This window comes from Pan paniscus, chromosome 20 (genome assembly GCF_029289425.2).
Source record: "Pan paniscus chromosome 20, NHGRI_mPanPan1-v2.0_pri, whole genome shotgun sequence".
In the NCBI taxonomy this organism is placed as follows: domain Eukaryota; kingdom Metazoa; phylum Chordata; class Mammalia; order Primates; family Hominidae; genus Pan; species Pan paniscus.
The window spans coordinates 5,117,538-5,143,201 of record NC_073269.2 but is presented as its reverse complement, the minus strand read 5'-3'; the positions used below and the strand labels follow the sequence as shown (position 1 = coordinate 5,143,201).

At 59.3% G+C, this 25,664-nt stretch overlaps 1 protein-coding gene across 2 annotated transcripts; it reads right to left on the bottom strand.

The window, feature by feature from the left end:
- Window positions 1-37: 37 nt before the first annotated feature.
- PTBP1 (polypyrimidine tract binding protein 1) lies at window positions 38-15,026 on the bottom strand. 2 transcript variants are annotated; one of them, XM_034946333.3, is made up of 15 exons: window positions 14,860-15,026; window positions 12,921-12,951; window positions 8,752-8,827; window positions 8,179-8,351; window positions 7,949-8,095; window positions 7,685-7,855; window positions 7,448-7,558; window positions 7,200-7,374; window positions 6,818-6,895; window positions 5,831-5,979; window positions 4,480-4,513; window positions 3,930-4,022; window positions 3,620-3,836; window positions 1,736-1,813; window positions 38-1,662 (listed from the first exon to the last, which is right to left on the bottom strand). In XM_034946333.3, the coding sequence occupies exons 1-15, from the start codon at window positions 14,865-14,867 to the stop codon at window positions 1,530-1,532; spliced, it is 1,674 nt and encodes a 557-aa protein (XP_034802224.1). In that variant the 5' UTR covers window positions 14,868-15,026; the 3' UTR covers window positions 38-1,529. The 2 variants fall into 2 exon arrangements, with proteins under 2 accessions (XP_034802224.1, XP_034802225.1); XM_034946334.3 differs by lacking the exon at window positions 6,818-6,895 and having other exon boundaries at window positions 14,860-15,004.
- Between the last annotated feature and the right edge of the window lie 10,638 nt (window positions 15,027-25,664).

The window sequence follows — 25,664 nt, the reverse complement described above, 5'->3', positions numbered from 1 at the left end:
CAGAAAGAGGAAACCAGCAATGAAGGCGGAACGGAGCGAGGATACAGATGATTTATTCAAAGTCCAGGTACAGACTGGCCAACCTGCCTCTACAGCGTCCACAGCGAACACAGGGCTAGACAAGGGAGGAGTTTCTCAAACGGTTTTAATCGGTTCTCTCCGCGTCACAAGCCATCGGGTAAGGCAACGGAATGTGCGTGGGGTCCCCTGTGGCTCCGCGGTCACAATACTGAGCCTGGAATTGCTGTTAGCAAAATATACATTTGTGTCACCATAAAAAACCGCGCCGCCGCCCCTCGGGTCTCACAACAGGTATAAAAAATTATAAATATTTACACCCTTGTTACACTCTTTAACGGAAAGGGGATCCTAGGAAAGCCCCCGGGACAGGACGCGGGGGCGGTAGAAAGAGCACAGAGAAGACAGGAGGAGCGCCCGCCTTCCGGGTCCCAGCATCAGAGGCAGGCAAAACACAGAAATGAGACTTTGGTCCAAAATTTGAAGGAAGAAAAAACCCTGAAGAAGTTTGAGAGCAAGTTTTCTAGGCGACTGCAGGTGAAGGCGTGGTGTAAGGCAACCGGAGGCGATGCCAGAGGCGGCGACACGCCCGCCCCTTCCCTGAAGCTCAGGGGCTCTAAGATAGGACCGGGGCTCCCTGTGCCTGACCCGCTGGGCGGCCCCGCCTGCTCTCTGGAAACTGGGTCCTGCCTGTGACTTAATTACAAGGAATAAAATAAAAGTAACAGCATACAAGGTAATACCACAAGGAAGTTTAGATTACACTCATACCATTGTATCATCTTGCTATAAAAAGTTACTTAAAACTATTTCTTTTGCATATAAATGAAAAAAGATTAGAATATTTGGTCAACTGGAAATATTGCTAGGCACAGACGTCTGCAACTGCAAAGTATATAATACAGAGATTATGTCGACCAGCTCCGCAGCTGGAGCAGCGGGGAGCCCGCCTGGGGGCAGAAGGGAAGGCCCTGGGGGGCGGGGTGGAGGGAAAATCACGTGACTTGATTAGAGGGCTGGGGTTGGGGTGTCGCAGCCGCGGCCGCCGCGCCCTAGCTACATGATCCTGCAGGAGCCGGCCAGGCCCCCTGCCTCTCTCTGGTGTGACCCCCCCCACCCCTTGGGTCCCCAGGACACCCCGGGTGGGTGTGTGGCTGCAGGAAGGCAGGTTTTTTAAGGCACAAGGAAGCCAAGTCGTGGTCGGGGCGCCCACCTGCAGGCCCCACGCCCGACACAGGCCCCACCAAGGCATGGCCCCGAGGGTCTGGCCCCGGGTGTGGAGGGCCGGGCACTCCCGCTGCCACAGTCACCAAGAGCCTGAGCTGTCCCCGTCACCGCAGGGTGAGCAAGGTGAACTAGATTTAATTTTTTTAAAAACAGGTAAACTGATTTCTCTTTAAAAAAATAAAATCTCTGGTCTGCTAAGGTCACTTCAGCTGTTTTTAAAGTGGCTTTTCTCTGGAATGATGGAAGTTGTCGCTAGGGGGCCCGGCCGTGGGGGGCCTGTGCCCCTAGATGGTGGACTTGGAGAAGGAGACCCGCAGGTGGTGGTTCTCCCCGAGGTCGTGGTTGTGCAGGTCAATGAGGGCCTGGACCGCCTCCTCCACGGAGCCCATCTGGATCAGCGCCATCTTGCGGTCCTTCCTGCAAGACAGGGGGTCAGGGCCGGCCGCGGGGCAGCCTGGGGAGAGCCAGGGACAGCCCGCCTCATACTCACTGGAAGAACTTGAATCCTTTGACGACGCCCCCATTGCTGGAAAACAGGACCTTGAGATCCTCCTCGGAGACTGAGGGCCTGTGGGAGGAGAAAGGCGTGAGCCTGGGGCCGCGTGGGGGCGGGGGCGCCCAGTCAGGTCCGCGAGGCTTTCCCCAGACTAGTTTTCAGAGTGGCCGAGGAAGGCGTAGGGCCTTTTAGGAGCCCAGAAATGGGGTATCAAATCATGTCCACAATGGTCTGAAGCAGCTTCTAACGAAACCAGGCATCTACAAGTTTGCAGAAACAGAGTACCACGCTCCTCCACTTTTTTTTTTTTTTTCAGACGGAATCTTGCGCTGTCGCCCAGGCTGGAGCACAGTGGCGTGATCTCAGCTCACCACAACCTCCGCCTGCAGGTTCAAGTGATTCTCCTGCCTCAGCCTCCCAAGTAGCTGGGATTACAGGCACACGACACCATGCCAGGCTGATTTTTTTATTTTTAGTAGAGACGGGGTTTCGCCAGGTTGGTCTTGAACTCCTGACCTCAGGTGATCTGCCTGCCTCGGCCTCCTAAAGTGCTGGGATGATAGGCGTGAGCCACTCTGCCAGGCCCCTTGTTGATTTTCTGATAACATTTCACAAGTAACGTGTTAAATATCAAAAGGCTTACTACTGGTTGACATGCTTGGGGCCAGATATACCTGCATTTCCAAATACTTGCAGTATATATTTTTTACAGACAGGGTCTCACTCTGTCGCCCAGCCTGGAGTGTGGCAGTGCAATCACAGCTCACTGCAACCTCAACCTCCTGAGCTCGAAGTGAACCTCCCACCTCAACCTCCCAACCCGAAAGAGCTGGGACCTGAGGTGCACACCACCACTCCTAGCTAATTTTAACCAATTTTTCTTGTAGAGACAGAGATCTCACTTTATTGCTCAGGCTGGTCTTAACTCTTGGGTTCAAGCAATCCCCTGCCCGGCCCCCCATAGTACTGGGATTATAAAGGTGTGCATTAGGCCAGGTGTGGTGGCTCCCACCTGTCATCCCAGCACTTTGGGAGGCCGAGGCGGGTTGATCACGAAGTCAGGAGATCGACACCATCCTGGCTAACACAGTGAAACCCCGTTTCCACTAAAAATACAAAAAATTAGCCGGGCGTGCTGGCGGGCACCTATAGTCCCAGCTCCTCGGGAGGCTGAGGCAGGAGAATGGCATGAACCCGGGAGGCAGAACTTGCGGAGATCCCGCCACTGCACTCCAGCCTGGGCGACAGAGCGTGACTCCATCTCAAAATAAGTAAAATAAATAAATAAATAAATAAATGTGGCTAGGCATGGTGGCTCACGCCTGTATCCCAGCACTTTGGGAGGCTGAAGCGGGTGGATCACAAGGTCAGGAGATCAAGACCAGCCTGGCCAATATGGTGAAACCCCGTCTCTACTAAAAATACAAAAATTAGCCAGGTGTGGTTGTGGGTGCCTATAGTCCCAGCTACTCGGGAAGCTGAGGGGGCACAATCACTTGAACCCAAGAGGCGGAGGTTGCAGTGAACCGAGATCGTTCCACTGTCCTCCAGCCTGGGTGACAGAGCAGGACTTCGCCTCAAACAATATAAATAAATAAATGTGTGCATGACACATTTTCACAGGGAGCATCCCCTAAGCCAAATCCTCCAAAGTGTCCAACGACCCCTCCCTTGAGCAGCCCTCGGCTCAAGCTGTGTCCAACGACCCCCTCCCTTGAGCAGCCCTCGGCTCAAGCTCCAGGCCTTGCAGTACTTCAGGTTTGGGGTAAGAGGTGCCCGACCCGCACTCTGGAAACACCAGGGTCCACACACCGACGCGGTAGGACAGCCAAGCAGAGCCCTTGCCCGCCCCCGTGAGCTCCCCGGCCCAGCACTCACGGGATGTTGGAGAGGTGCAGCGTGGCCGAGGGTGGGAATATGTTCTGGAAGTTCTTGGAGCCCGGCTTCTTGAAGCGGTGCAGGGGTGAGTTGCCGTAGTCCTTGGTCAGGCCCTGGTCCTCCTGGCCCTCGCGGGGCAGCTGCACGTTCTGGTGCTTCGAGAGCGTGATGCGGATGGGCTTCCCGTGCAGCTTGTGCCCGTTCAGGTGGCTCATGGCTGGGGGAGCAGCACCCGCGTGACCAGGCGCCCGAGAGGGAACGCAGCCCCCGCCCCTGCCCCCTCCACCCCGGGGCCGCCCCGGCCTCTTACCCAGCTGGGCCTGGTTGCCGTCCGCCATCTGCACTAGGGCGTTCTCCTTCTTATTGAACAGGATCTTCACGCGCTGCACGTCACCGTAGACGCCTTCAAAAGCCCAGGGATGGGGCCTGAGTCTCCTGCTGCCTGCCCCGCCCATCTCCCCGTCAGCCCCGGCCCCGCGCACCCCCACAAGGCCCGGCTCAGCCCGGCCGGGTTTGCTTTATCGGCCACTGCGGAGCTGCGTCTCGCAGCCACAGGGCGCGCTAACAGGAGCAGCTCCGTTCAGCAAAGTCATAGCATCCAGGACAGGTAAGCTGCCAGCAGGTGGCCACGGTAGCATATGCCACCGACAGGTCTAACTCTGAAAAGCATGCAGGGCGATAAACCATGCGTACGTATCTACGGGACCAGATAAAATTCGCAAACCGAAAGCAAACCATAAAACGAGGCGGATGCCACGGAGCATCAGAGTGCCAAACCGCAAACTCATAATACGTCTCAGGGCATCAAAATCATCTCAATTAACGAAAACAAGGTAATAAAAGTGTGAACGATAACATACCGAAAAGAATAAAGAGGCTTTGGGGTGTGACTCTCTTTAGAGACAGCAGAGCAAGGCAGCGGAGGGACAGGGGAGAGGGAGAGGTCAAGGGGGGCGAGTTGCCAATCGTCCACACGAGGAAGACAGTCCCCGCAGGCGTGCAGTGGTTGATGGATGATGAAGTTGTCAGGATGTTAATATTCAAGGGCAGGTTGGTTTCCGGAGAGCAGGGTTTGAGGGGGAATTTTTGTTTTTTATTTGTTTATGTTTTTGTTTTGTTTCAAGCAACAACAGGAAGCAGAAGTACCGTGCAGTCAGTTGGCAAAGAAATTCCGGATCAGGGCAAGAAAAAAAATAGGGAAAGGGGAAGGGGAGAAAAGAAAAAAAGTAGCAAAAAAACACAGGTCAGTAAATACATAAGAAAATCAGGTAGTGTTCTATCAGTCACACTCCACACACATTCCAGTTACAGGTTTACCTCGAGGGGCACACGGTAAGAAAAGCACCTTCACTCACATGCCGGCAGAGACAGCGCTGCTGGAGGGGCTCCCAGAAGCCGATCCCAACCACGCCCCCCAGGAGCGCGGGTGCAGCTCCGCTCGCGGCCACCTCAGCCAAGCCCTGCAGCAGCGCTGTCTCCCGCGGCTGTGGCACAAGTCAGTCTCTAAGGACGATTACAGGCGTGAAGGGAGATCGAGTCTGTTAGTGCACGGCCTCGCTCAGGAGGAGCTGGAGGGACAGCACCCGGCTCGTGATAAGAGGCAGAGGCAGGGAGTGCGTCCTGGGCCCCCGCGAGGGAGGGCCAGGCTGGGCACCGCCTTGAGGAAGTCACAGGAGTTGCCGGGAAACAGAACAGCCTGAAATGCTGATTCCAGGAGGATCCCATCCATCAAGAGTTACATATTTTGGGCCTCTTGTTTCACCCAAGCTCTCCCCGAGGGGAATTTAACCATTCTGAGAAATAACGGATCCACCAGTTAAGTGACAGGCTCTCGAGCCACAGGGGCTGCCCACACCCCGCCGCGTTAATAACCCTGTGTGTCCTGCTGACCAGCAGGGCGGCCTGCTGGGGCTCTGAACTGCGCGCCCTGCTCAGCTCCAAGTAACTTTTAGATTGCCTTCGGGTAACCAAAAAATAATTCATGCTGCATATCATGGAAGGGAAAACGCGAACCAAGATGTGAATTCAGGAAAACAGGAAAACTCAAGCCATCTTGGAAAAGGAGGGTCTCAGCGCTGCAGCAGAGGGGCTGCCGGGGCAGAGGCACAGACACAGCGAGGGGCGGCGCTGCTCCGGGACCCGAGCCCGAGCACAACATCCCCTGCTCGCTCTTCCGGGAGGAACGGCGGCGCGGAGGAAAAGCCCACGTACCTCTGGGTTGAGGTTGCTGACCAGCAATACAGAATTTCCTGCCCCCGCCAGGCCCGGGATGGCGATCCGGCCTGCCGCCGCAGCTGCCGCCGCCGCCGAGGGGATGGCCAGGGGGGCCAGGGCGCCGTGGACGTTGGGAACGGAAAGGCCTGGAAAAGCAGGAGGTGAGATGAGCGGCGGCGCCCCCCACTCCACGGCAGAGTGGGAGAGGCCGACGCTCCCCGTCCTCATGCACCGAGGAGCCGAGCCGCGCGGGAGGCGGCCCTGGCTCTGGCCCTACCCTGGGTGCCTGTGGGGTCGCCCGACCCCCGCACAGCCACCCGCCGGCTCCTGCACCAGCGCCCGCCTCTCCTCACAGCACGGGCCGGGCCGGGCCTGGGCTCATCTGCATGCGCCCCGCCCACAGCACAGAAAAGCTCCGGCTCCGCCAGCACAGACACGGGGCCCTCGGCAAGCAGGGCCCGTCCCGGGACCACCGCGCATGCGCGCCCATGCCTCCATGCAGACGAGGCGGCCGCCGGGCGGCACGCGCTGCTCCGTCCACGGCCAGCACTGGGGCGGCCGGGTCCCGGTCCCAGAAGGGAAGCGGGAGGACGGCCACGCACACACGTCCCGCCGCCGGTCATGCTGCTCAGCCTCGGGCCGCGCGCTTACCAGGCCACTCAAATTCAACTACTAGAGACATCCCTCCAACCACTGGCGGTCCTCGCGCTCGCCCGGAGGTGCTTGAAGGGAACCAGACCACAAAGACTGTGCGATTAGCGGCTTCTGGCTGGCGCCGTCCACACGTGGGCCTCCACAGCCCTGTCCTACCACTGCCCTGGCCAAGCCTGCTCTGTGGACGTGGCGTCCCCTCTCCCGGGAAGGGCCCCTGACCTGGCACTCGAGTGCCCAGTCCGCCCAGGCTGCCGCCGTGGATGCGGAGCTGCCTGGGAAGGTGGTGTGGGCATGCAGTCGCTGGGGAACCAAGACCAAGCGTTTGAATACCTGCAGCTTGAGGAATGGCAAAGGTGGGAGGGAAACCAGCTCCTGCATACGGAGAGGCTGAGATTATACCAGGTGCACCTAGAAATAAATGAGACACTAATCATCGCACCCACAACCTCCACCGCGAGCGGGCGCTGTGCTGCGGGATGGGCCCCAACCCGGCCGGCGGGCGGCCCCGGCAGAGCCTTCGCGGGCAGATCCGCTGCTCCGGGGGGGGCCGTGGTCCCGACGTGGGGGGCACTGGACCGTGCTGTGCTGGCCGTGCAGAGAGCAGCAGGCGCATCACCCTGGTGCAGGGCCGGGCCCGTGCCGCTGGGGCTCCGGACTGAGCGGCCCTAACAGACCACTCTGCATACTGGCGCCGCGTCGGGCAGCCTCTTACCGAAGGCCGCGGCCATGGTCTGGTCCAGCGAGGGCTGGCTGTCCCCGGAAGGCAGGTCTGGGCGTGTGTAGTCGCGGCTCTTGTCATTGTTGTACTTGACGTTGAGGCTGGTGAGCTTGGAAAAGTCGATGCGCAGCGTGCAGCAGGCGTTGTAGATGTTCTGCCCGTCCAGCGACTGAGGGGAGAGGGACCGTGAGACGTGGCCGGGCCAGGGCCAGGGTGGGCGCTGTCCCGGGAACCCCACTCACCAGCTTGGCGTGCTGGGCGCTCACGGGGTCCGCATACTGCAGCAGGGCCTGGAACTGGTTGTTCTTGGTGAAGGTGATGATCTTCAACACTGTGCCGAACTTGGAGAAAATCTGCAGGTCCCGGGCCACAGCGTGAGCTCCTGCCCGGTGCCCACCAGCCCTGCCAGGCCCCTCCCGTGTGCCTGTGCCCACAGCAATAGCAGCCGACCTGCCCTGGCGGTGATGGGACCACCTCACCTGGTGCAGCACATCCAGGGTCACAGGGTAGAAGAGGTTCTCCACGATGATCCTGAGCACGGGGCTCTGTCCGGCCATCGCCATCCCTGCGTCCACGGCCGCCGCCGAGGCAGCCAAGGCCAGGTTCCCCGACTGGACCGAGTTCACCGCCTGCAGGGCCGCCTGGGCCCGCTGTGGGAGGCACGGCCGTGAGTCCCCGGCCCCTGCAGCTGGGCCCACCCCCGAGGTCCCCGGGCTGCTGGGGTCCGCCACGGGGCCACGCACCGCCTGGTTGGGAGAGCTGTCGGTCTTCAGCTCCTTGTGGTTGGAGAACTGGATGTAGATGGGCTGGCCGCGCAGCACAGGGGTCACCGAGGTGTAGTAGTTCACCATGGTGTTGGCAGCCTCCTCTGTGTTCATCTCAATGAAGGCCTGTGGGGGAGGCAGTGAGCGCTGGGCCCTCCTTGTCCCCGCCTGCACGGTGCGAGCACCCCGGAGAAACGCGGCTCAGGTACCTGGTTTTTCCCCTTCAGCATCAGGAGGTTGGTGACCTTCCCAAAGGGCAGCCCCAGGGAGATGACTTCCCCCTCCGTGACGTCGATGGGGAGCTTCCGGATGTGGATCACTCTAGAGGGGACGCCTGCGCTTCGGCTGTCACCTTTGAACTTCTTGCTGTCATTTCCGTTTGCTGAAAAGGGGGTGCCATGAGACGCAGGCACCAACTCGCATGAGCCCACAGAGGAAGGTCACTGCTATCCCCCTAGAGCCCTGCCTGCTACGGAGACCAACCCTGAGCCCCAGAAGGGTGGCATGTGAACCAGCAGCGCGAGAGGGCAAGGCCTGCACAGTCAGGACCCCTGCTCCCGACAGCTCCTGACAACCCCCCCACAGGTCCAAGTGCCAGCCTGGACCATCCATCCAGCGCCTCCCTGGAAATTCTCTGCAGCGAGAACTTGGACCTGGGCCTGTAGCGTGGACCATGGGCCCCTGCAGTTGGAGATGGAAGGTAGAGTCCCAGAACAAGAACGTAAGGTTGTTCCAGGGAAAGACACCCACAGGTCTTGCCCTGGGCCGAGTCCCTGCCTTACCTGCAGAAGCCGAGTTGCTGCTCATGATAAACGGTCCGTTAGTGACACAAGTAGAGAAAAGCTCGTCAGATCCCCGCTGCAAGAGAAGGGACAACGCGGAGCTGCACTTCCCACCAGGCCAGAGCCTCCCTTCCCCACCGGCCGGCCCTGCTCCCACTTGGGCTGCCTGGGGTCCCAGACCCCCAACCCATACCCACACCCACACTTCCAAGGCAGGGCAGCCCGAGCGCAGACCCAGCCCACGGACGCGCACAGCACCCCACAAGCTCCACGACCAAAACACTGCTCCTTTTTCCAAATTCTGGAAGCCCTGGGTACTCAGCCAGTGTGGGGCTGGGAGGCTCTCAGCTACGGAGGGCACCACGTACACTATCTCCACGGCCAACTCTGCTGTGGACGTGGCCTCACTGTGCTGCCGGCGGCCCTGGGCACAGGCCTGGGGCCTCAGCCACCAGCCAGCAGGGCAGGGGACCCCCTCCATGGAGCCAGCCCCCCCAGCAGCACACGGCAGGGCCCAGGCAGCCGTCCTCACTTCTGGTGGCCTCGCAAGAGAACCAAATTATAGCGCTGCCTCCCTCACTCTCGCAGGAGCCCCTCCTCTCCTGTTTTCCAGCCCGGAAAGGAAACCCGACCTCCGTCTCTGCACACGCGAGACTGAGGACTAGAGACACGGCCTCCCGCCCAGTGATCCGCTGGTATCGCGGCCGTGACTAGGGCCGGGGGAGCTCCACAGCGGCTCCATCACTTCTGACCTGTCCATTTTCTCTCCAGAAACAATCTATTCACTGGTTATTTCTATGTAATTGGATCAACTTCTAAGAATTGCACTAGACTGACCCTAGGCTCAGGACGGCAGACATCCCCCCCGCTGCAAGGATTGAAGACACACGTTTATTCAAAGAGTGAAATTGGAGGAGACGTTGGTTACGGCCCTTAGTTACACAAAAAACAAAGCTCGGGTCTGAGGACCTTGGAGCACAGGCGCTTGGTCTGCAAAGCGAGCCTCTGCAGGCGCTGAGGGCAGCAACGCCCAGGCCCCCCAGGACAGGGCCATCCCAGGGAACAAAGGAGCCTCCATCTCCCGTATCAGCAGTGAGGCCAAAAGCCTGCCCCCACCTGCTGAAGGGCCCAGGGCCATCGCATCAGAAAGAACCAGTGGATATCACACCCTGTCCCCCCTCAGACAACCCCCAGCTCCACACACCCCCATGCCTGGTCAAGGAGCTGCCCCCACACCTGGCCAAAGAGCCCCCACCAACGCTGGCCTCCCCGAGCCTGCGCTTGGTCTTAAGGCCGCCTCCCCTCCACCCACGTTCAGCTCCACTCCTGCCCTGGCCCTGGCTCAAGAGCTTCCTGGAAGGAAGACTGCCCGAGCCTCCAAAGCCCCACAGCTGCCTCCTCCCGACGCGGGAAAGAGCCTCAGGAGACTCCGGCACCTGCTCAAGGAGGATGGGGAACAGGGACTGGCCCCTGCCAATGAGACCTCTAACTGCAGCCCTGAGCCCCCCCAGCCAATCCCACAAGCACTCAGGGCGTCACCAAACAAGCAATCGAGCAGCCACAAGGGCCGGAACCAGGAATCGCTCAGGGTCCACAGGCCCGGCGCCCACCCAAATGGCACCTGTTCAGTCCCCAAGACTTTAGGGTCAAAGAATGAACAGTGTCCAGTGTCAGGGCGGCCCTGAGGTTCCGGCCGGACAGATAAAGTCAAATACTGAAAACAGACCCTCGAGTCCTCTCCTCGCTTTCAGAGTCTGGGGCCCCCTATGAGCACAAGGCGGGGCTGCGCAGGCCCAGGGGAAAGGGGTCAGAGCCACCCGCCTCAGGTGGAAACCATGCGATCAGAAAACACAGCAGTGCCAGGACCGGAGAAAGGGAGGACGGGAGGATGGGTGCACCTGAGACGCAGGGCCTCCAACCTTCGCCCCCCACAGGAAGTCGCTTCCTGTCTGCTCTCCCCTCCAGCTCAGAGGCTGGGGGAGCCCAGGAGCCAACCCCGTCTAGGACACCAGGGCTGGTCCTCCCCCAAGCTGGAGAGCGGCCAAGCGCCCATGCGGCTCCCATGTGCTGGCTGCACAAACCTTAAAAAGGGCATCTTGGACCCTGTCTTTGACTGGAGTGGTGGGCGGGGCCGCTTCCTCTGAGCGGTCCTCTTGGCCGCCTGCCTGAAGCCCTAATCTCATTCCCATGGGCAAGTGGCCTGGCATTGCCCACAACTGTATGCGGCAGCAAACTCCACGCCTGCCCAGGCGGCACAGGCCGGCTTGGCTCTGCTCAACGGCGCCCCAGCAGAACGGAAGTGACACCTGGAGGCTCCGAGGCAGCAACCAGGAGACACGAGCTGGGCCTAGCGCCTCCACTGCCTTCACAGCAGCTGCCAGGTACCCCAGGAGGGTCCCTTCAGGGCACCTGTCCTGAAGCACACAGATTGACAGGAAACGCCCCAGGACCCAGGACTTCCAGTCTGCAGCTGGGGCCCTACAGCACAGGTCCTAGGTGTCTTTAACCCCACACTGAATAAGAGCTTGCTCTGTCCTGGACTAAAGGACAGCGCAGCCAGGTGTGGGCCCAGGTCAGCTGAGGGCTCCCTGGTGGTGGGGGGGAGGGGGGGTATCATCTGGGTCAGGGTACTACCCCGCCCTCCTACCAGGGCCTGCACCCAGCAGGAGCCCTAACCCTGCCCTGTGGCAAAATCCCTCCCGCAGGCTTCATGTCCTGGCTGGGCTTCAACGTCCCAGCCCAGGAGCCCCCTAGGAGGGGCTCAAGGACCACCCGATGGAAGCTGAGGGCCACTCCAGCTGGAAAGCAGGCCCACAGAAGCAGGGAAGAGACGACTGCCTGCAAGCCAGACACATCTAGGGATTATTGCAAATGCTTCAGATGAAAGTACCTCTCCCTCCTCCCACACTGAACAAACAGGTTTTATCTCCAGGAAGATCGGGGCAGGCAGCGCGTAAAGACAGCAGTCCACTTGGGAAAAACCGAAACCTGGCCCAGGCACCACCGCTGACTGACCAGAAACCAACTGGCTGCTGGCTCAGGACGCCACCACTGTGGGCTCGCCCTGCGGGAGGCTCTTGGGGGACAAGCCCTGAAGTCGGGAGCCCCCTCAACCCACAATGACCAGCAGAATCATTAACCAACTACCCCAGCTAAGCGAGGACTACAGCTCCCTCGAGAATCGCCTCCCCAGGACCTTCTTCTTCTCCAGGTTCTGACCCCCTTTCCTCACATGCTGAGCCCTGGCCTCACCCTCCATGGGGCTGCAAGATTCCCACACCCCAGAGACGTGGCACATTCATTTTTCTCTTGCCCCAAACAACACCTTTGACAGTTTGCTGCTGTTCTAACCAGATGCCATCAAAGATACTTAATGTCAGCCGGGTCTGGTGGCTCACAACTGTAATCCCAGCACTTTGGGAGGCCAAGGGGGGTGCATCACCTGTGTTCCAGACCAGCCTGGCCAACAATGGTGAAACCCCATCTTTACCCCCCCAAAAAAAAAAAAATACAAAAATTAGCTGGGCATGGTGGTGGGCACCTGTAATCCTGGCTACTCAGGAGGTTGAGGCAGGAGAATCGCTTGAACCTGAGAGGTGGAGGTTGCAGTGAGCCAAGATCGCGCCACTGCACTCCAGCCTGGTGACAAAGCAAGACTCCATCTCAAAAATAAAAAACAAAAACAAAAACAAAAAAACTTAACGTCAAAATCAACCAGTAAATGCCCATCCTAGCCACTCAAATAGGCTGGATTCTGTCCAGGTCCCCTCCACAGCCAGGTGGCTCTTTTCCTATCAAAACCAAGAGTCTCCCAGGCAGCCACAACATGAGGTATCCCACTGAACGGCACGATTCCAGCCTCTAGAGGCAGAAGTTCCAAAGGCAGGCCTGGGGCACACAGAGCCCTCGCTGCTGACAGCAAGAACCGAAGAGCAGCTCAGATTCCAGACCTGAGGGGCGGCCAGCAAACCCAAGCCCCCAAAACTCACGGGCACTGGAGCCCGGGGTTCAAACCCTACCGCCCAACTCCAGATTCCAGACCAAGGGTAGCGTGCCCCTTAGGAATGGAAAAGCGCCCTCTAGCCAACGCAACAGCGCTGGGGGGTGGCCCCCGGGGTCGGCACAAGGTCAGAGGGGCGTCACGGAGAAGCAAAGTGAGAAGTGCCTACCTTTGTACCAACGGCTATATCTGGGACAATGCTGTAGAGAGAGAGAAAGGAGACAACGTTAGCCTGGTGGCCACTCAGCAGCAGGAGCACCCGGCTGTTCCGGGGCCAGGAGAGCCCGTAGGTCCCTGCAGCTGCCACCTCCGCAGGGCTCCCTCTGGCTGCACGAGGCCCCGCTAGAGAAAGCTCAGAAGGGCAGGGAAGTGAGCCGTCCACTTGACTGCAACTTGAAAAGGGGCCACCATTGTCCTTTGGCGCCCCTCCCTCCCAGCAGGACCCCAGGCCCCACCTCTGGACCAGGCCCCACACGTCCCAAGACAAAGACACCCCCATCGGAAGCCCGGAGGGATGCTAGATGCCGCTGAGAGGGTTCAAGGGCTGCTGTGTGCTTTCCAGTAAGTTGGAAACGCCTCGGAGAGGCTGAAACTGGCAAACTCACAGGCCTGGGCCAGAGCTTCCACCCGGGTGGGGGTGGGCCCCCAAGAGGGTGCCTCTCAGCAGAGTGGAGCCCGATCCACCGAGGAGGACAGGAGGCGGCCGTGGAAACCGTCAATAAAAATTAACAGACCGACCAGAACACAGCCTCAGTTACTGATCAACCCGAGCCCCGCCCGACCCGACTCTCCCTCCTCGGGACACCCCGGGGGGAAGGTGGGAAGAAAGCCGGACTGTCCGAGGCCCTCCCTTCAGCCCCGGCCAGGTCCTGACCCAACAGTGAGCCCCCCAAGGCGTCTCCCGGCCACTACAACTCCCGGCGAGGCCCTAAGTGACTCGGAGCGTCCGTCGGAAGGGCAGCCTCCGGGCCTCCTGCCTCACTCCGGGAGGCGAGTGCGCGGCCCCCAAGCCCGCGGTGCTGGGTCCGAGAGCGGGGAGCCCTCGTCTCGCCGTCTGCAGGACCCACCTGCCCGCACGCATGCTAAGGGGTCCAGACCCACTCTAGGGCTGCGCCTCTTCTGACACCACGGACTGCACGGACCATGTTCTAACAGACTTTTAAAAGTGACTGAACCCAAGAAAAACTTCTCAGGAAAACGGAAAGAATGCGAAACATCTCCAGCCTCTCCCGCTTCCTATTCCCAGGGAGGGCCTCGCGCAGGAAGCGATCGGCGGGACGCGGCCTTTCTGGAGGGGGCTCCCACCTCTCCCAAGGGAAGCCCGCCCAGCAAAGCCGCCCGGAAAGGCTGCCCCGGCCCGAGAGCCGGGAAGGCCCCTCCCCATGACGGCGCCCGCGGGGATCCCTGGAGAGGCCCCTCCGACCCCGGGGCAGAGGACAGACCCTCGGGGCGGCCGCTTCTCTCCCGAGATCACCGAAACCCCTTGGCCGCGGACCGGGGCGCACTGGGGGCAGGGGTAGGGCGGGGAGCGCAGAGACTCGGGCCCGGGGCGAGGCCCCGGCGCCAGCTTTCCCTCCCGGCGGCCGCCCCAGGCCCGCCTGCGCTTCCGGGGCTGCGCCGGGGGCAGAGTCCGGGCGGCGGGAAAGGCGCGCGCCCCCGACGGCGGCCGCGCACGCGCGCTGGGGCCAACGGGGACGCGCGACGGGCTACGCAGGCGCACGAGGGGCGCGGACGGGAAGCGGGAAGGGCCATCCGGGCGCGCGAGGGCCGGACGGGAAGCGGGAAGGGCCGCGCGCCGCCGAGGCGGGGCAAAGGCGAAGTGCGGGGCCGCGCGCGGAGGGGGAGGGGCGCGGGAGGCCGCGTGCGCTAGGGACGGGGCGCGCGGGGGCCGGAAGCGGGCCGGACGGGGGATGGGGACGCGGCCAGACCCCCGGGAAGCCCCTGGCCCGCCCCGCGCCCGCGCCCGCCACGCGGAGAGGAAGGGGAGAGCCCGCCGCCCCCTCCCGCCCGAGAGGCGGCGAGATCGGCCCCGGGGAGGCCGGCGCGGCGGCGGGGGCAGGGCTGCGGCGCGGGGAGGGCGGTGGGGCGCGGGGCGAGGTGCGACTCACCCGTCCATGGCACACAGAGCAGACCCGCGGGGGACGGAGTGGAGGCGCCGGAATAGCAGGAACCGACCCAACGGCTCCGAGTTATAGACTCACAAAATGGCGGAGACGCCCGCACACGTCCCCCGCGCGCGCTGCCCATTGGCTCCCGCTGCAGCCAGGGGGCGGGGAGAGCCCCGCGGGCCCCCGCCAGCACCTCCCACTGGCCAGAAAGCCGCCCGGGGGCGGGACCCAGAGAAATCGCAGGCGCCTATTGGGGGAGGCGGTTATTCCTCAAGGCCGAAGGCGGAAACGGCTTGTGGAGTCGGGGGAGGGGGAGAAAATGGGATCACGTGACGGCGTCTGAGCCAGTCAGCTGGCGCGTGGCTTTGCGGGAGACGCCATCTTGAGAGTGGGTACGTGGCGAGTCAGGCGGCGGGAAGCGTGCTTGGCCCAGGCTGCCGCCATCTTGCAAGTGGGCAGGACCCGCCCGCCTGGGCCGTGAGGGCAAAGGGAGTCGCATCGCCATCTTGGAGTCGGGCAGGAAACCCTCAGGGCTCCATGTTGCTTGTGGGCACATGGCCAAAAAGTCCGATTCAAACTGAGCGCTCACATCTGGGTGATCGCGCGGGGAGGGAAAGGCCGCGTCGCGTCCCGGACACGCCAGGGCTGTTTCCACAGTGGCCACAGATACTGCGGGCGCGCCATGATCCGGGGTCACCCCCGACCGTTCTTTGTTCGCCCCGGAACAGCGAATCCCGACTGCGGAGATAGGGAAACTGAGGTCCGGGCCCCGCACAGTCCGCGGCCGGCTGCCTACAGCTGGGGAAACTGAGGCCTGGACCTTATACAGTAGGCGGCCGCTCGCCTACAGCTGGGGAAACTGAGGCCTGGACCTTGTACAGTCCGCGGCCGCTCGCCTACAGCTGGGGAAACTGAGGCCTGGACCTTGTACAGTCCGCGGCCGCCCGCCTACAGCTGGGGAAACTGAGGCCTGGACCTTGTACAGTGGGCGGCCGCCCGCTTACAGCTGGGGAAACTGAGGCCTGGACTTTGCACAGTCCGCGGCCAACCGCCTAAAGCTGGGGAAACTGAGGTCCGGGCCACACACAGTCCACGGCCATCCGCCTACAGCTGGAGAAACTGAGGCCCGGGCCCCATACAATCCAAGGCCGCCCGCCTACAGCTGGGGAAACTGAGGCCCAGGCCACCCGCCTACAGCTGGGGAAACTGAGGCCCGAGCCCCCTACAGTCCATGGCCCACTGACCTACAGCTGGGGAAACTGAGGCCCGAGCCCCCTACAGTCCATGGCCCACTGACCTACAGCTGGGGAAACTGTGGCCTGGAACTCGTACAGTTCGAGGCTGCCAGCCTTCGGCTGGGGAAACTGAGGGCCAGGCCCAGCAGGGTCACCAGGAGGGTCCCTCCCGGGCCACCATCCCAGCAGCAGAAAACACCCTAAACTAATGTTCCCAGGAGCGCTGATCACATGAAGAGTCTGACAGAGCTGTGAGGGTGCCTGACGGGGAGGCCAGGTCAGCGGGTTGGGAGCCATCCCAGAGTGAGGGGATGACCCTGGCCCTCCACACTGGGACCCTCACGGGAGGCTGTGGTTGGAAACCGGAGCAGTTCCTGGCCCGGAGTAGACACTGCTCCCTAAATAGAATTAGCGGGATTTAGTCCATGCTGAAAAGGGGGTTTTTCATTAACACCAACCTACGGAGGGAGAAGACATGACAATTCTCGTTTCCCCAAATCCAGGCGAGCCTAGCGCCCTGCTTCTCTGGCGTGTTTTATTCCAGCAGTGCTGCGTTTCAGGCCGGGGCCTGGCGTGGGCCCAGGAGCCTTGGAGCCCCGCCGGGCGTCCGGTGCCAGAGGATTCCAGCCCGGATTAGGGGTGGCCGCTGAGCTCCATGGAGGCCTCGCACGGCAAGGTCCTTTGGCCTGAACCGGCCGGTCAACTGAAACTCACCAAGAGCCATCTGCAGCCAGGGTCACTCATCAGGAATGTCCCGTGGATCTGGGAGAAGCCCAGTGTGTTACTGTGGATTCGCTCCCCTGGAGACCCCCATCCTCACACCACCAGAGTCAGCCGCTTCTGTCTGTTTGCGGAGTGCCTGGGATGGGCCCCGCCCTGAAAGCAGACAGGCAGGGGCGGCCGGGGGTCTGAGTGGCAGCTGGCAGCAGTAGAGACCACCAGGTTCCAAGCACCAGTCTAACCCTTTGGAATCGTGTTAAAACCCACTTCCAATTGTGGCCCCGCCAGGCCTCCTGTCTTGCTCAAAGTATAAACCCAAGGCCACCCCTTACCCCGCAAGCCCCACATGACCAGCCACCTGTCCAGTTCCTTTTTTTATTTTTATTTTTTTAAGACAGTGTCTGGCCGGGTGCAATGTCTCACACCTGTAATCCCAGCACTCTGGCAGGCCGAGGCGAGTGGATCACCTGAGGTCAGAGTTCGAGACCAGCCTGGCCAACATGGAGAAACCTCCTCTCCACCAAAAATACAAAAATTAGCCGGGCATGGTGGTGCACGCCCTATAATCCCAGCTCCTCGGGAGGCTGAGGCAGGAGAATCACTTGAACCCGGGAGGCGGAGGTTGCAGTGAGCCGAGATTGCGCCATTGCACTCCAGCCTGGGCAACAGGAGTGAAACTCTGTCTCTAAAAAACAAAAACGAAAATAAACACCTGTCATCCCAGCACTTTGGAAGGCCGAGGCAGGCGGATCACAAGGTCAAGAGCCTGAGACTATCCTGGCCAACATGGTGAAAGCCCGTTTCCACTAAAAATACAAAAATTTGCCGGGCGTGGTGGTTTGCTCCTGTAATCCCAGCTACTCGGGAGACTGAGGCGAGAGAATCACTTGAACGCGGGAGGCGCAGGCTGCAGTGAGCCTAGATTACGCCACTGTACTCCAGTCTGGGCAACAGAGTGACACGCCGCCTCAAAAAAAAAAGTAAAAATAAAAAATAAAATGTATGTCGCGGAATTTAGGGTCTACCTGCAGACTCCAGGATGATCTCAAGACACTTAATGGTACCTTCAAAGACTGGTGTTCCAAATGAAGCCTTGTTCACGGGTTCCAGGGTTTAGGATGTGGTTGTCTTTCTTTGGGGCCACCTCTCAGCCCCTCAGCCCCACCCACCACCTGAAGCTTAGAGGGCGATAGCAGGTACAAGCAGGCCGTTTGTTTTTGCAATGGCGGCCTGGTCCCAGGAACCCCCCCCCCCCACCGCCTCCACCTCACCCAGGTCACCTGAAACCAGTGTCCTTCCTGGGCTGGCCTGACAGTAACCGTGGCTGAGGGCCCAGCAATTTACAGGTCAGCTGTCATATGCAGAACGCCGGCGCGGGAAGACGCCCAGGGGCTCCCGTGGGCACCTGATTTATTTAGCGAGCAGGGCCCAGCCTCTGTCTTTTCTCCTCTCCTGTCTCCCATCCCAGCCCGCAGGCCAGCTGCCTCCTTCATGAATGATTCAGGCTGAGCGAGGAACAGGCTCACCTTGCCTTTGTGTGAGAATCACATTGGTTTGCTGGTTACCATTTTGAAAATGATACTCTGAGCCTGGCAGGAGAAACGGGGGGGTGGAGTGAGGACATCTGAGGCCCTCAGAGCCACCGAATCTCACGCAGAGGGGCTGCTGGGGCCTCAGAGCCAGCGAATCTCACGCAGAGGGGCCTGCTGGGGCCTCAGAGCCAGCGAATCTCACGCAGAGGGGCCTGCTGGGGCCTCAAGACACCTTTCAGTTCTGAAGGGGGAGGGAAGGGCCGTGCCTCAGTTCACTTCTTCATCAACAGGAGTGGCAGGGCCAGGCCGTCCCTCCTCCCCATGAGCAGTTCCATAGATTTATTTTTTCTTTTCCTTTTTTTTTGTTTTTTTTTGGGGGGGGATGGAACCTCACTCTATTGCCCAGGCTGGAGTACAGTGGCGCGATCTTGGCTCACTGCAACCTCTGCCTCCCGGGTTCAAGTGATTCTTCTGCGTCAGCCTCCTGAGTAATTGGGATTACAGGTGCCTGCCACCACGCGTAGCTAATTTTTGTATTTTTATTCTGATTTTTAAATTTTATTTATTTTTTTCTTTTTCTGAGACGGCGTCTCGCTCTGTCGCCCAGGCTGGAGTGCAATGGCGTGATCTCAGCTCACTGCAACCTCCGCCTCCTGGGTTCAAGCGAGTCTCCTGCCTCAGCCTCCCGAGTAGCTGGGACTACAGGCGCCCACCACCATGCCCAGCTAATTTTTATACTTTTAATAGAGTCGGGGTTTCAGCATGTTGGCCAGGATGGTCTCGATCTCTTGACCTTGTGATCCGCCCTCCTCGGCCTCCCAAAGTGCTGGGATTACAGGCCACCTGTAATCCACCTGTGAGCCACCACACCCAGCCTAATTTTTGTATTTTTAGTAGAGATGGGGTTTCACTGTGTTGGCCAGGCTGGTCTCGAACTCCTGACCTCAGGTGATCTGCCCGCCTTGGTCTCCCAAAGTGCTGGGATGACAGGTGTGTGCCCACACGGCCAGCACAGGTTTATTATCTTAATTACAAAAGTGAGGGCTCAGGGATCCAGGGCGCGGCCTCGGGCTGGTCTCCTGGGTGGTCTCCCAGCCTCTCTGGCCCATTTCCTGGATTTCTGTTGAACGGAGCTTGGAGTGGGGGTTCGGTGAGGCCACCCCAAGGCCTGATGGCCAGGACTCACGGACAGGAATGCATTGCTAGTCCCTGGCCTCACTATACCCCATGCGGAACCACTTCCGTCCTGTGCTCTGTGCTCTGGGAATCAACTGCGGCTCGAGGCTGGTCCCGCCCCTCCAAGCTGGGACAGTGGGTTGGTATAGGAAGTAGAGATCCTAAAGGGAATGGGGGCTTTATTTATTTTTTGTTTATTTATTTTTTTGAGGCAGGGTCTCACTCTGTTGCCCAGGCTGGAGTGCAGAGGCACAGTCTCGGCTCACCACAGCCCCAACCTCCCCAGCTCAGGTGATCCTCCCGCCTCAGCCTCTCGGTAGCTGGGGCTATAGGCAAGTAGTTCCATCGCGCCTGGCTCATTTTAAAAAATGTTTTGTAGACACAGAATCTCACCGTGTTACCCAGGCCGGTCTCAAACTCCTGGGCTCAAGGGGTCCTCCTGCCTCAGCTGCCCAGTGTGCTGGGATGACAGGTGTGAGCTGCCACACCCGGCCTGAGAGGTCCTGTAAATTAGCCCCTCGACTCCTTTCTCCCCCACCCTCTCCAGTCTCTGTTCATCCCCCACCCCAAGTAGGACCCCTGTCCCTGCAAGGGGTGGTGGGCCCAAGGATCTGCCCCCAAATTATCAAAGTCACTTCTCAAGAGTCTTCTCATCCCAGGACACCTCCCTATGCCCAGACCTCAGGGAGACCAGCCTCTCCCCACCCCCACCCTGGGCCCTCAGGCCAACAGGAAAAGGCCACAGTGTTATCTGCCCAGACCCACCCTTCCCCACCCCATCCGCCTCTCCCCCAGGCCTGGCACCCCGCCATTCTGTGCTCCCCTCCCCAGCCTGACCCTCTTTCCCCACCCCACCCAGGGGAGTTCAGCTGCAGCTGGGCCCTGACCCTCCTCCCTCCCCCGAGGGGAGTTCAGCTAGAGCTGGGCCCTGACCCTCCTCAATCCCCCCTAGAGCTGGGTCCTGACCCTCCCCCCTCCCCCCGGGGGAGTTCAGCTAGAGCTGGGCCCTGACCCTCCCCCGTCCCCTAAGAGGCCCTGTGGGTCTGAACTCAGGCAGAGAACTTGCTAGGAACTTCCAAAGAGGGTGCCGAGGCGCCTGGATCCCTGAGATCAGGAGTTCAAGATCAGCCTGGCCAACATGGGGAAACCCCGTCTCCCACTAAAAAAACAAAAATTATCTGGGCATGGTGGTGGGTGCCTGTAACCTCAGCTCCTCGGGAGACTGAGGCAGGAGAATTGCTTGAACTCAGGAGGCGGAGGTTGCAGTGAGCCGAGATGGGGCCATTGCACTCTGGCATGGGTGACAGAGCAAGACTCTGTCTCAAAAAAAAAAAAAAAAGGGGTGGGGCTTGGCTTGGGGATGCGCCAGCACTGGGGGCCGGCCCTCAGGAACCCCGCAATTCTCCTCCTATTCATGCCCCTGAGAGAAGGGGAAACACACGTCCACACAGAAACGCGTACATGAACGTTCATCGTAGTGTTATTCATGGAGGCCAAATGTGGAAACAGCCCAAATTCCCGTCAGTGGAAGAAACAACCAACCCAGCGCCGGCCATCCACCGCGGAACACAACTCAGCGTGAAAAGGATCCAGGCTCTGACCCAGGCCATAGCGCGGATGCACCTTGAGGACGTCACGCTCCGTGAGAGACGCCAGACACAGAAGGACACACGGAGTGTGATCCCATTTATTTCATTTTTTCGAGACAGAGTTTGGCTCTTGCTGCCCAGGCTGGAGTGCAATGGCACGATCTCAGTTCACTGCAACCTCTGCCTTCTGGTTCAATCAATTCTCCTGCCTCAGAGTCCCAAGGAGCTGAGATTGCAGGCACCTGCCACCAAGCCCAGCTAATTTTTGTATTTTTAGCAGAGATGGGGTTTCACCATGTTGGCCAGGCTGGTCTCAAACTCCTGACCTCAGGTGATCCGCCCGCCTTGGCCTCCCAAAGTGCTGGGATGACAGGCGTGAGCCACCGCGCCTGGCCCCGTGTGATCCCATTTCTATGAAATATCCAGGCCGGGGGGGTGGGGGCTCACACCTGTCATCCCAGCCCTTTAGGAAACCCAGGCGGGAGGATCCCTTGAGGCCAGGAGTTCAAGGCTATAGTTAGCTGGGATCCCACCACTGCACTCCATCCTGGGCCACAGAGTGAGATCCCATCTCAAAAAATTAAATAAAGCCAGGCCCAGTGGCTCACGCCTGTAATCCTAGCACTTTGGGAGCCCGAGGCAGGCAGATCGCCTGAAAACCCTGTCTCGGCCGGGTGTGGTGGCTCATGCCTGTAATCCCAGCACTTTGGGAGGCTGAGGTGGGTGGATCACCTGAGGTCGGGAGTTCAAGACCAGCCTGACCAAAATGGTGAAACCCTTTCTCTACTAAAAATACAAAATTAGCCGGGTGTGGTGGTGCATGCCTGTAATCCCAGCTACTCGGGAGGCTGAGGCAGGAGAATCGCTTGAACCTGGGAGGCGGAGGTTGCAGTGAGCTGAGATCGCACCATTGCACTCCAGCCTGGTGACAGAGCAAGACTCTGTCTCAAAAAAAAAAAAAAAAAAGGAAAGGATGGAGTGAAGTGGGTAGTTGTTCATGCCTATAATCCCATCACTTCGGGAGGGCGAGGCACGAGGATTGCTTGAGGCCAGGACTTTGAAACCACCCTGGGCAACATGGCAAAACCCTGTATAAAAAAAAGTCAAAGAATTAGCTGGACGTGGTGGTGCACGCCTGTGGTCTCAGCTATTCAGGAGGCTAAGGCCATAGTCTCACCAGAGCCCAGGAGATGGAGGCTGCAGTGAACCGAGATTTCCCCACTGCACTCCAGCCTGGGTGACAGGGCAAAATCCAGTCTCTAAAACAACAGAAAAAGCAAATAAACAAATAAGGAAGGGGGGGCAGGGGTCTTTCTGTCAAGTGACCACCCACAGCAGCTGGTGGTTCGGACGGAGACGCAGGGCCTACTGGGTTCCTGCTCCTGCTGGGAGGTCCTGCGGGCAATGAGCTGTGTTAGAAGCCGGGGGTTGCCGACGATGGACATGAAACAGGTACAGGACAGGGCGCCGCCGGGAGCTGCAGCCAGCCCCGCAGGAAACAGCCGCAGCCAGAGAGAAAGGCAGGAAGGGCCCGGGAGGGTCAGGAAGGCCTCGCTGAGGAGGCAGAATTTGATCTGAGGGGGAAGGGCCGGCCACAAAGGCAAACTCCCCGGGGTGGGGTGAATCGAGTTCCCTCAAAGATCTGTCTTTGCACGAACCCCAGGCACCTACAAATGGGACCTTACGTGGAAATAGGGTTTCTGCAGATGTAATTAGTTAGGATGAGATCATTAGGGCGGGCACCACTGCAGTGACAGGCGACTTCGGGAGACGAGGGAAATTTGGACACAGATGCAGAGGAGACCGCCGTGGGGCGGCAGAGGCAGAACTGGGAGGGAAGGGGCCGCAAGTCCAGGAGGGTCAGAGGTGGCTGTCGGCACCAGGAGCTGGAAGAGGCCGGGAGGGTACTCGCCTGGCACCTTGCACACCTTCACTTCAGACTTCCGGCCTCCAGAGACGAGAGTGTGTTTGTGTTGTTTTAAGCCGCACAGCCTGCTTACCTGGTCCCAGCAGGCCCCGGAAGCCCATTCATCCTGCGGGGACTTAGGCCAGCCAGGCGTGCTGGGGCCTCGTGTGGTGACGGGGATGGGAGACAGACGTGGGCCAGAGCGCTGGCCCCCCTCCACGGCCTTGCAAAATTTATTAAAAGGAAGATGTCTCGATAGGGAGAGGGAACGTGAGCCGGGCTGTCAGTGATCCAGCGGCCATCTGCTCACCAGCCCGACCACAGGGTCAGCGGCCTGCAGAGTGGGGGTGGTGGTGGGGGGCACAGAGGGATGGCAGGCCCCGCTGCACGCTCCCCCGGGAGTGGAGACCCCAGCCCTGCAGGCTGCTGCACCCAGGCCTTGTTCTGGGGAACGCTATGTCTCCAGTGTCCTCTAGACCTCGGCGTTTTATCCATGGCAGGTGGAAGGTCTGCTCTTTGTAAAACAATAATACAGTCAGGCCAGGCGCGGTGGCTCACGCCTGTGATCCCAGCACGTTGGGTGACTGAGGCGGGTGGATGCCCTGAGGTCAGGAGTTCGAGACCAGCCTGGCCAACAGGGCAAAAGCCTGTCTCTACCAAAGATATAAAAATTAGCTGGGTGTGGTAGCACACACATGTAATCCCAGCTACTCGGGAGGCTGAGGCAGGAGAATTATTATTTGAACCCAAGAGGCAGAGGTTGCAGTGAGCTGAGATCACGCCACTGCACTCCAGCCTGGGCGACAGAGTGAGACTCTCTCTGTCTCTCAAAAAAAATGAGTAAATCGAGGCCGGGCGCGGTGGTTCACGCCTGTCATCCCAGCACTTTGGGAGGCTGAGGCGGGCGGATCACGAGGTCAGGAGACCGAGACCATCCTGGCGAGCACGGTGAAACCCCGTCTCTACTAAAAATACAAAAAAATTACCCGGGCGTGGTGGTGGGTGCCTGTAATCCCAGCTACTTGGGAGGCTGAGGCAGGAGAATCGCTTGAGCCCGAGAGGCAGAGGTTGCAGTGAGCCAGGATCACACTAATGCAGTCCAGCCTGGACAACAGAGTGAGACTCGGTATCAAATAAATAAAAATAAAAATACATAAATAAAAACCTCACAGTGACCCTGACATTGTGTCTCCCCAGAGGTCAGGCCTCCATTGTGAGGGGATGTGGGATCCCGATAGGAAGCTAATTTTGGAGGGAACCAGGCCTAGAAGGAAAAGAGCCCCAGGCGGGCCCAGGACGGAGGCGGAGCAGACGCCCTCCAGGCCGCAGCTGCCCCGGGCTTCATTACAGGGAACCCAGGACACCGTAGCCAAGCCCGGAGCTCCTGGAGGTGACTGCTCAGGCATCAATAGTTTATAGCAGGAAACGACACTTGGTCTCAGGTCACCCACAGCCGGCTCGGGTGGCCTGGGGCTGGGCCCTGGGGCTGGAGTGGAGGCTGTATCACAGGTACCAGTTTGCTCTGGTTTTGATGGGCCTGGGGGCCGTGGCGGCTCAGGTGTGTGTGCAAGGAGGGCTTTGGGGCCGGGCGTGTGGCTCCCACCTGTGATCGCAGCACTTTGGGAAGCCGAGGTGGGCGGATGGTTTGAACCCAGGAGTTTCGGACCAGCCTGGGTGACATAGTGAGACCCCATCTCTATTAAAAATTTAAAAATGAACACTTTCAGGCTGGTCGCAGTGGCTCCCTCCCGTAATCCCAGCACATTGGGAGGCCGGCATGGGCAGATGGCTTCAGTCCAGGAGTTCAGACCAGCCTGGGCAACATGGCAAAACCCTGTCTCTAAATAAATAGGAAAAGAAAGATAAAATGAAAACAACAACAAAAAAGAATAAAAAAACCCCACAATAAATAAATAGCAGAGGCGGGAGGATCACTTGAGGTTAGGAGTTTGAGACCAGCCTGGAAAACATGGTGAAACCCCGTCTCTACTAAAAATACAAAAATTAGCTGGGCGTGGTGGTACCTGTAATGCCAGCTACTCGGGAGGCTGAGGCAAGAGAATCCCTTGAACCAGGGAGGCAGAGGTTGCGGTGAGCTGAGATCGCGCCATTGCACTCCAGTCTGGGTGACAGAGCGAGACTCCGTCTTCCAGAAAACAAAACAAAACAAAACAAAGCATAAACTCATATATATATATGTGTGTACATATTTATTTCAATATATTTTATTGGGATTATATTTTCTCCTTTGTTTTCTTTTTATTCTGAATTGGCTTGCTAGGAAACATGCTGCTTCTTTTTTTTTTTTTTTTGAGACGGAGTCTCGCCCTGTTGCCCAGGCTGGAGTGCAGTGGTGCGATTTCAGCTCACTGCAACCTCTGTTTCCTGGGTTCAAGCGATTCTCCTGCTTCAGCCTCACAAGTAGCTGGGATTACAGGCGCCCACCACCACGCCCGGATAATTTTTGTATTTTTAGTAGAGATGAGGTGTCTCCATGTTGGCCAGGATGGTCTCGAACTCCTGACCTAGTGATCCACCTGCCTCGGCCTCCCAAAGTGTTGGGATTACAGGCGTGAGCCACCGTGCCCAGCCTGAAACATGCTAATATACTAAATCCTGGTGAAAAAATTACTATGTATAATTGCAA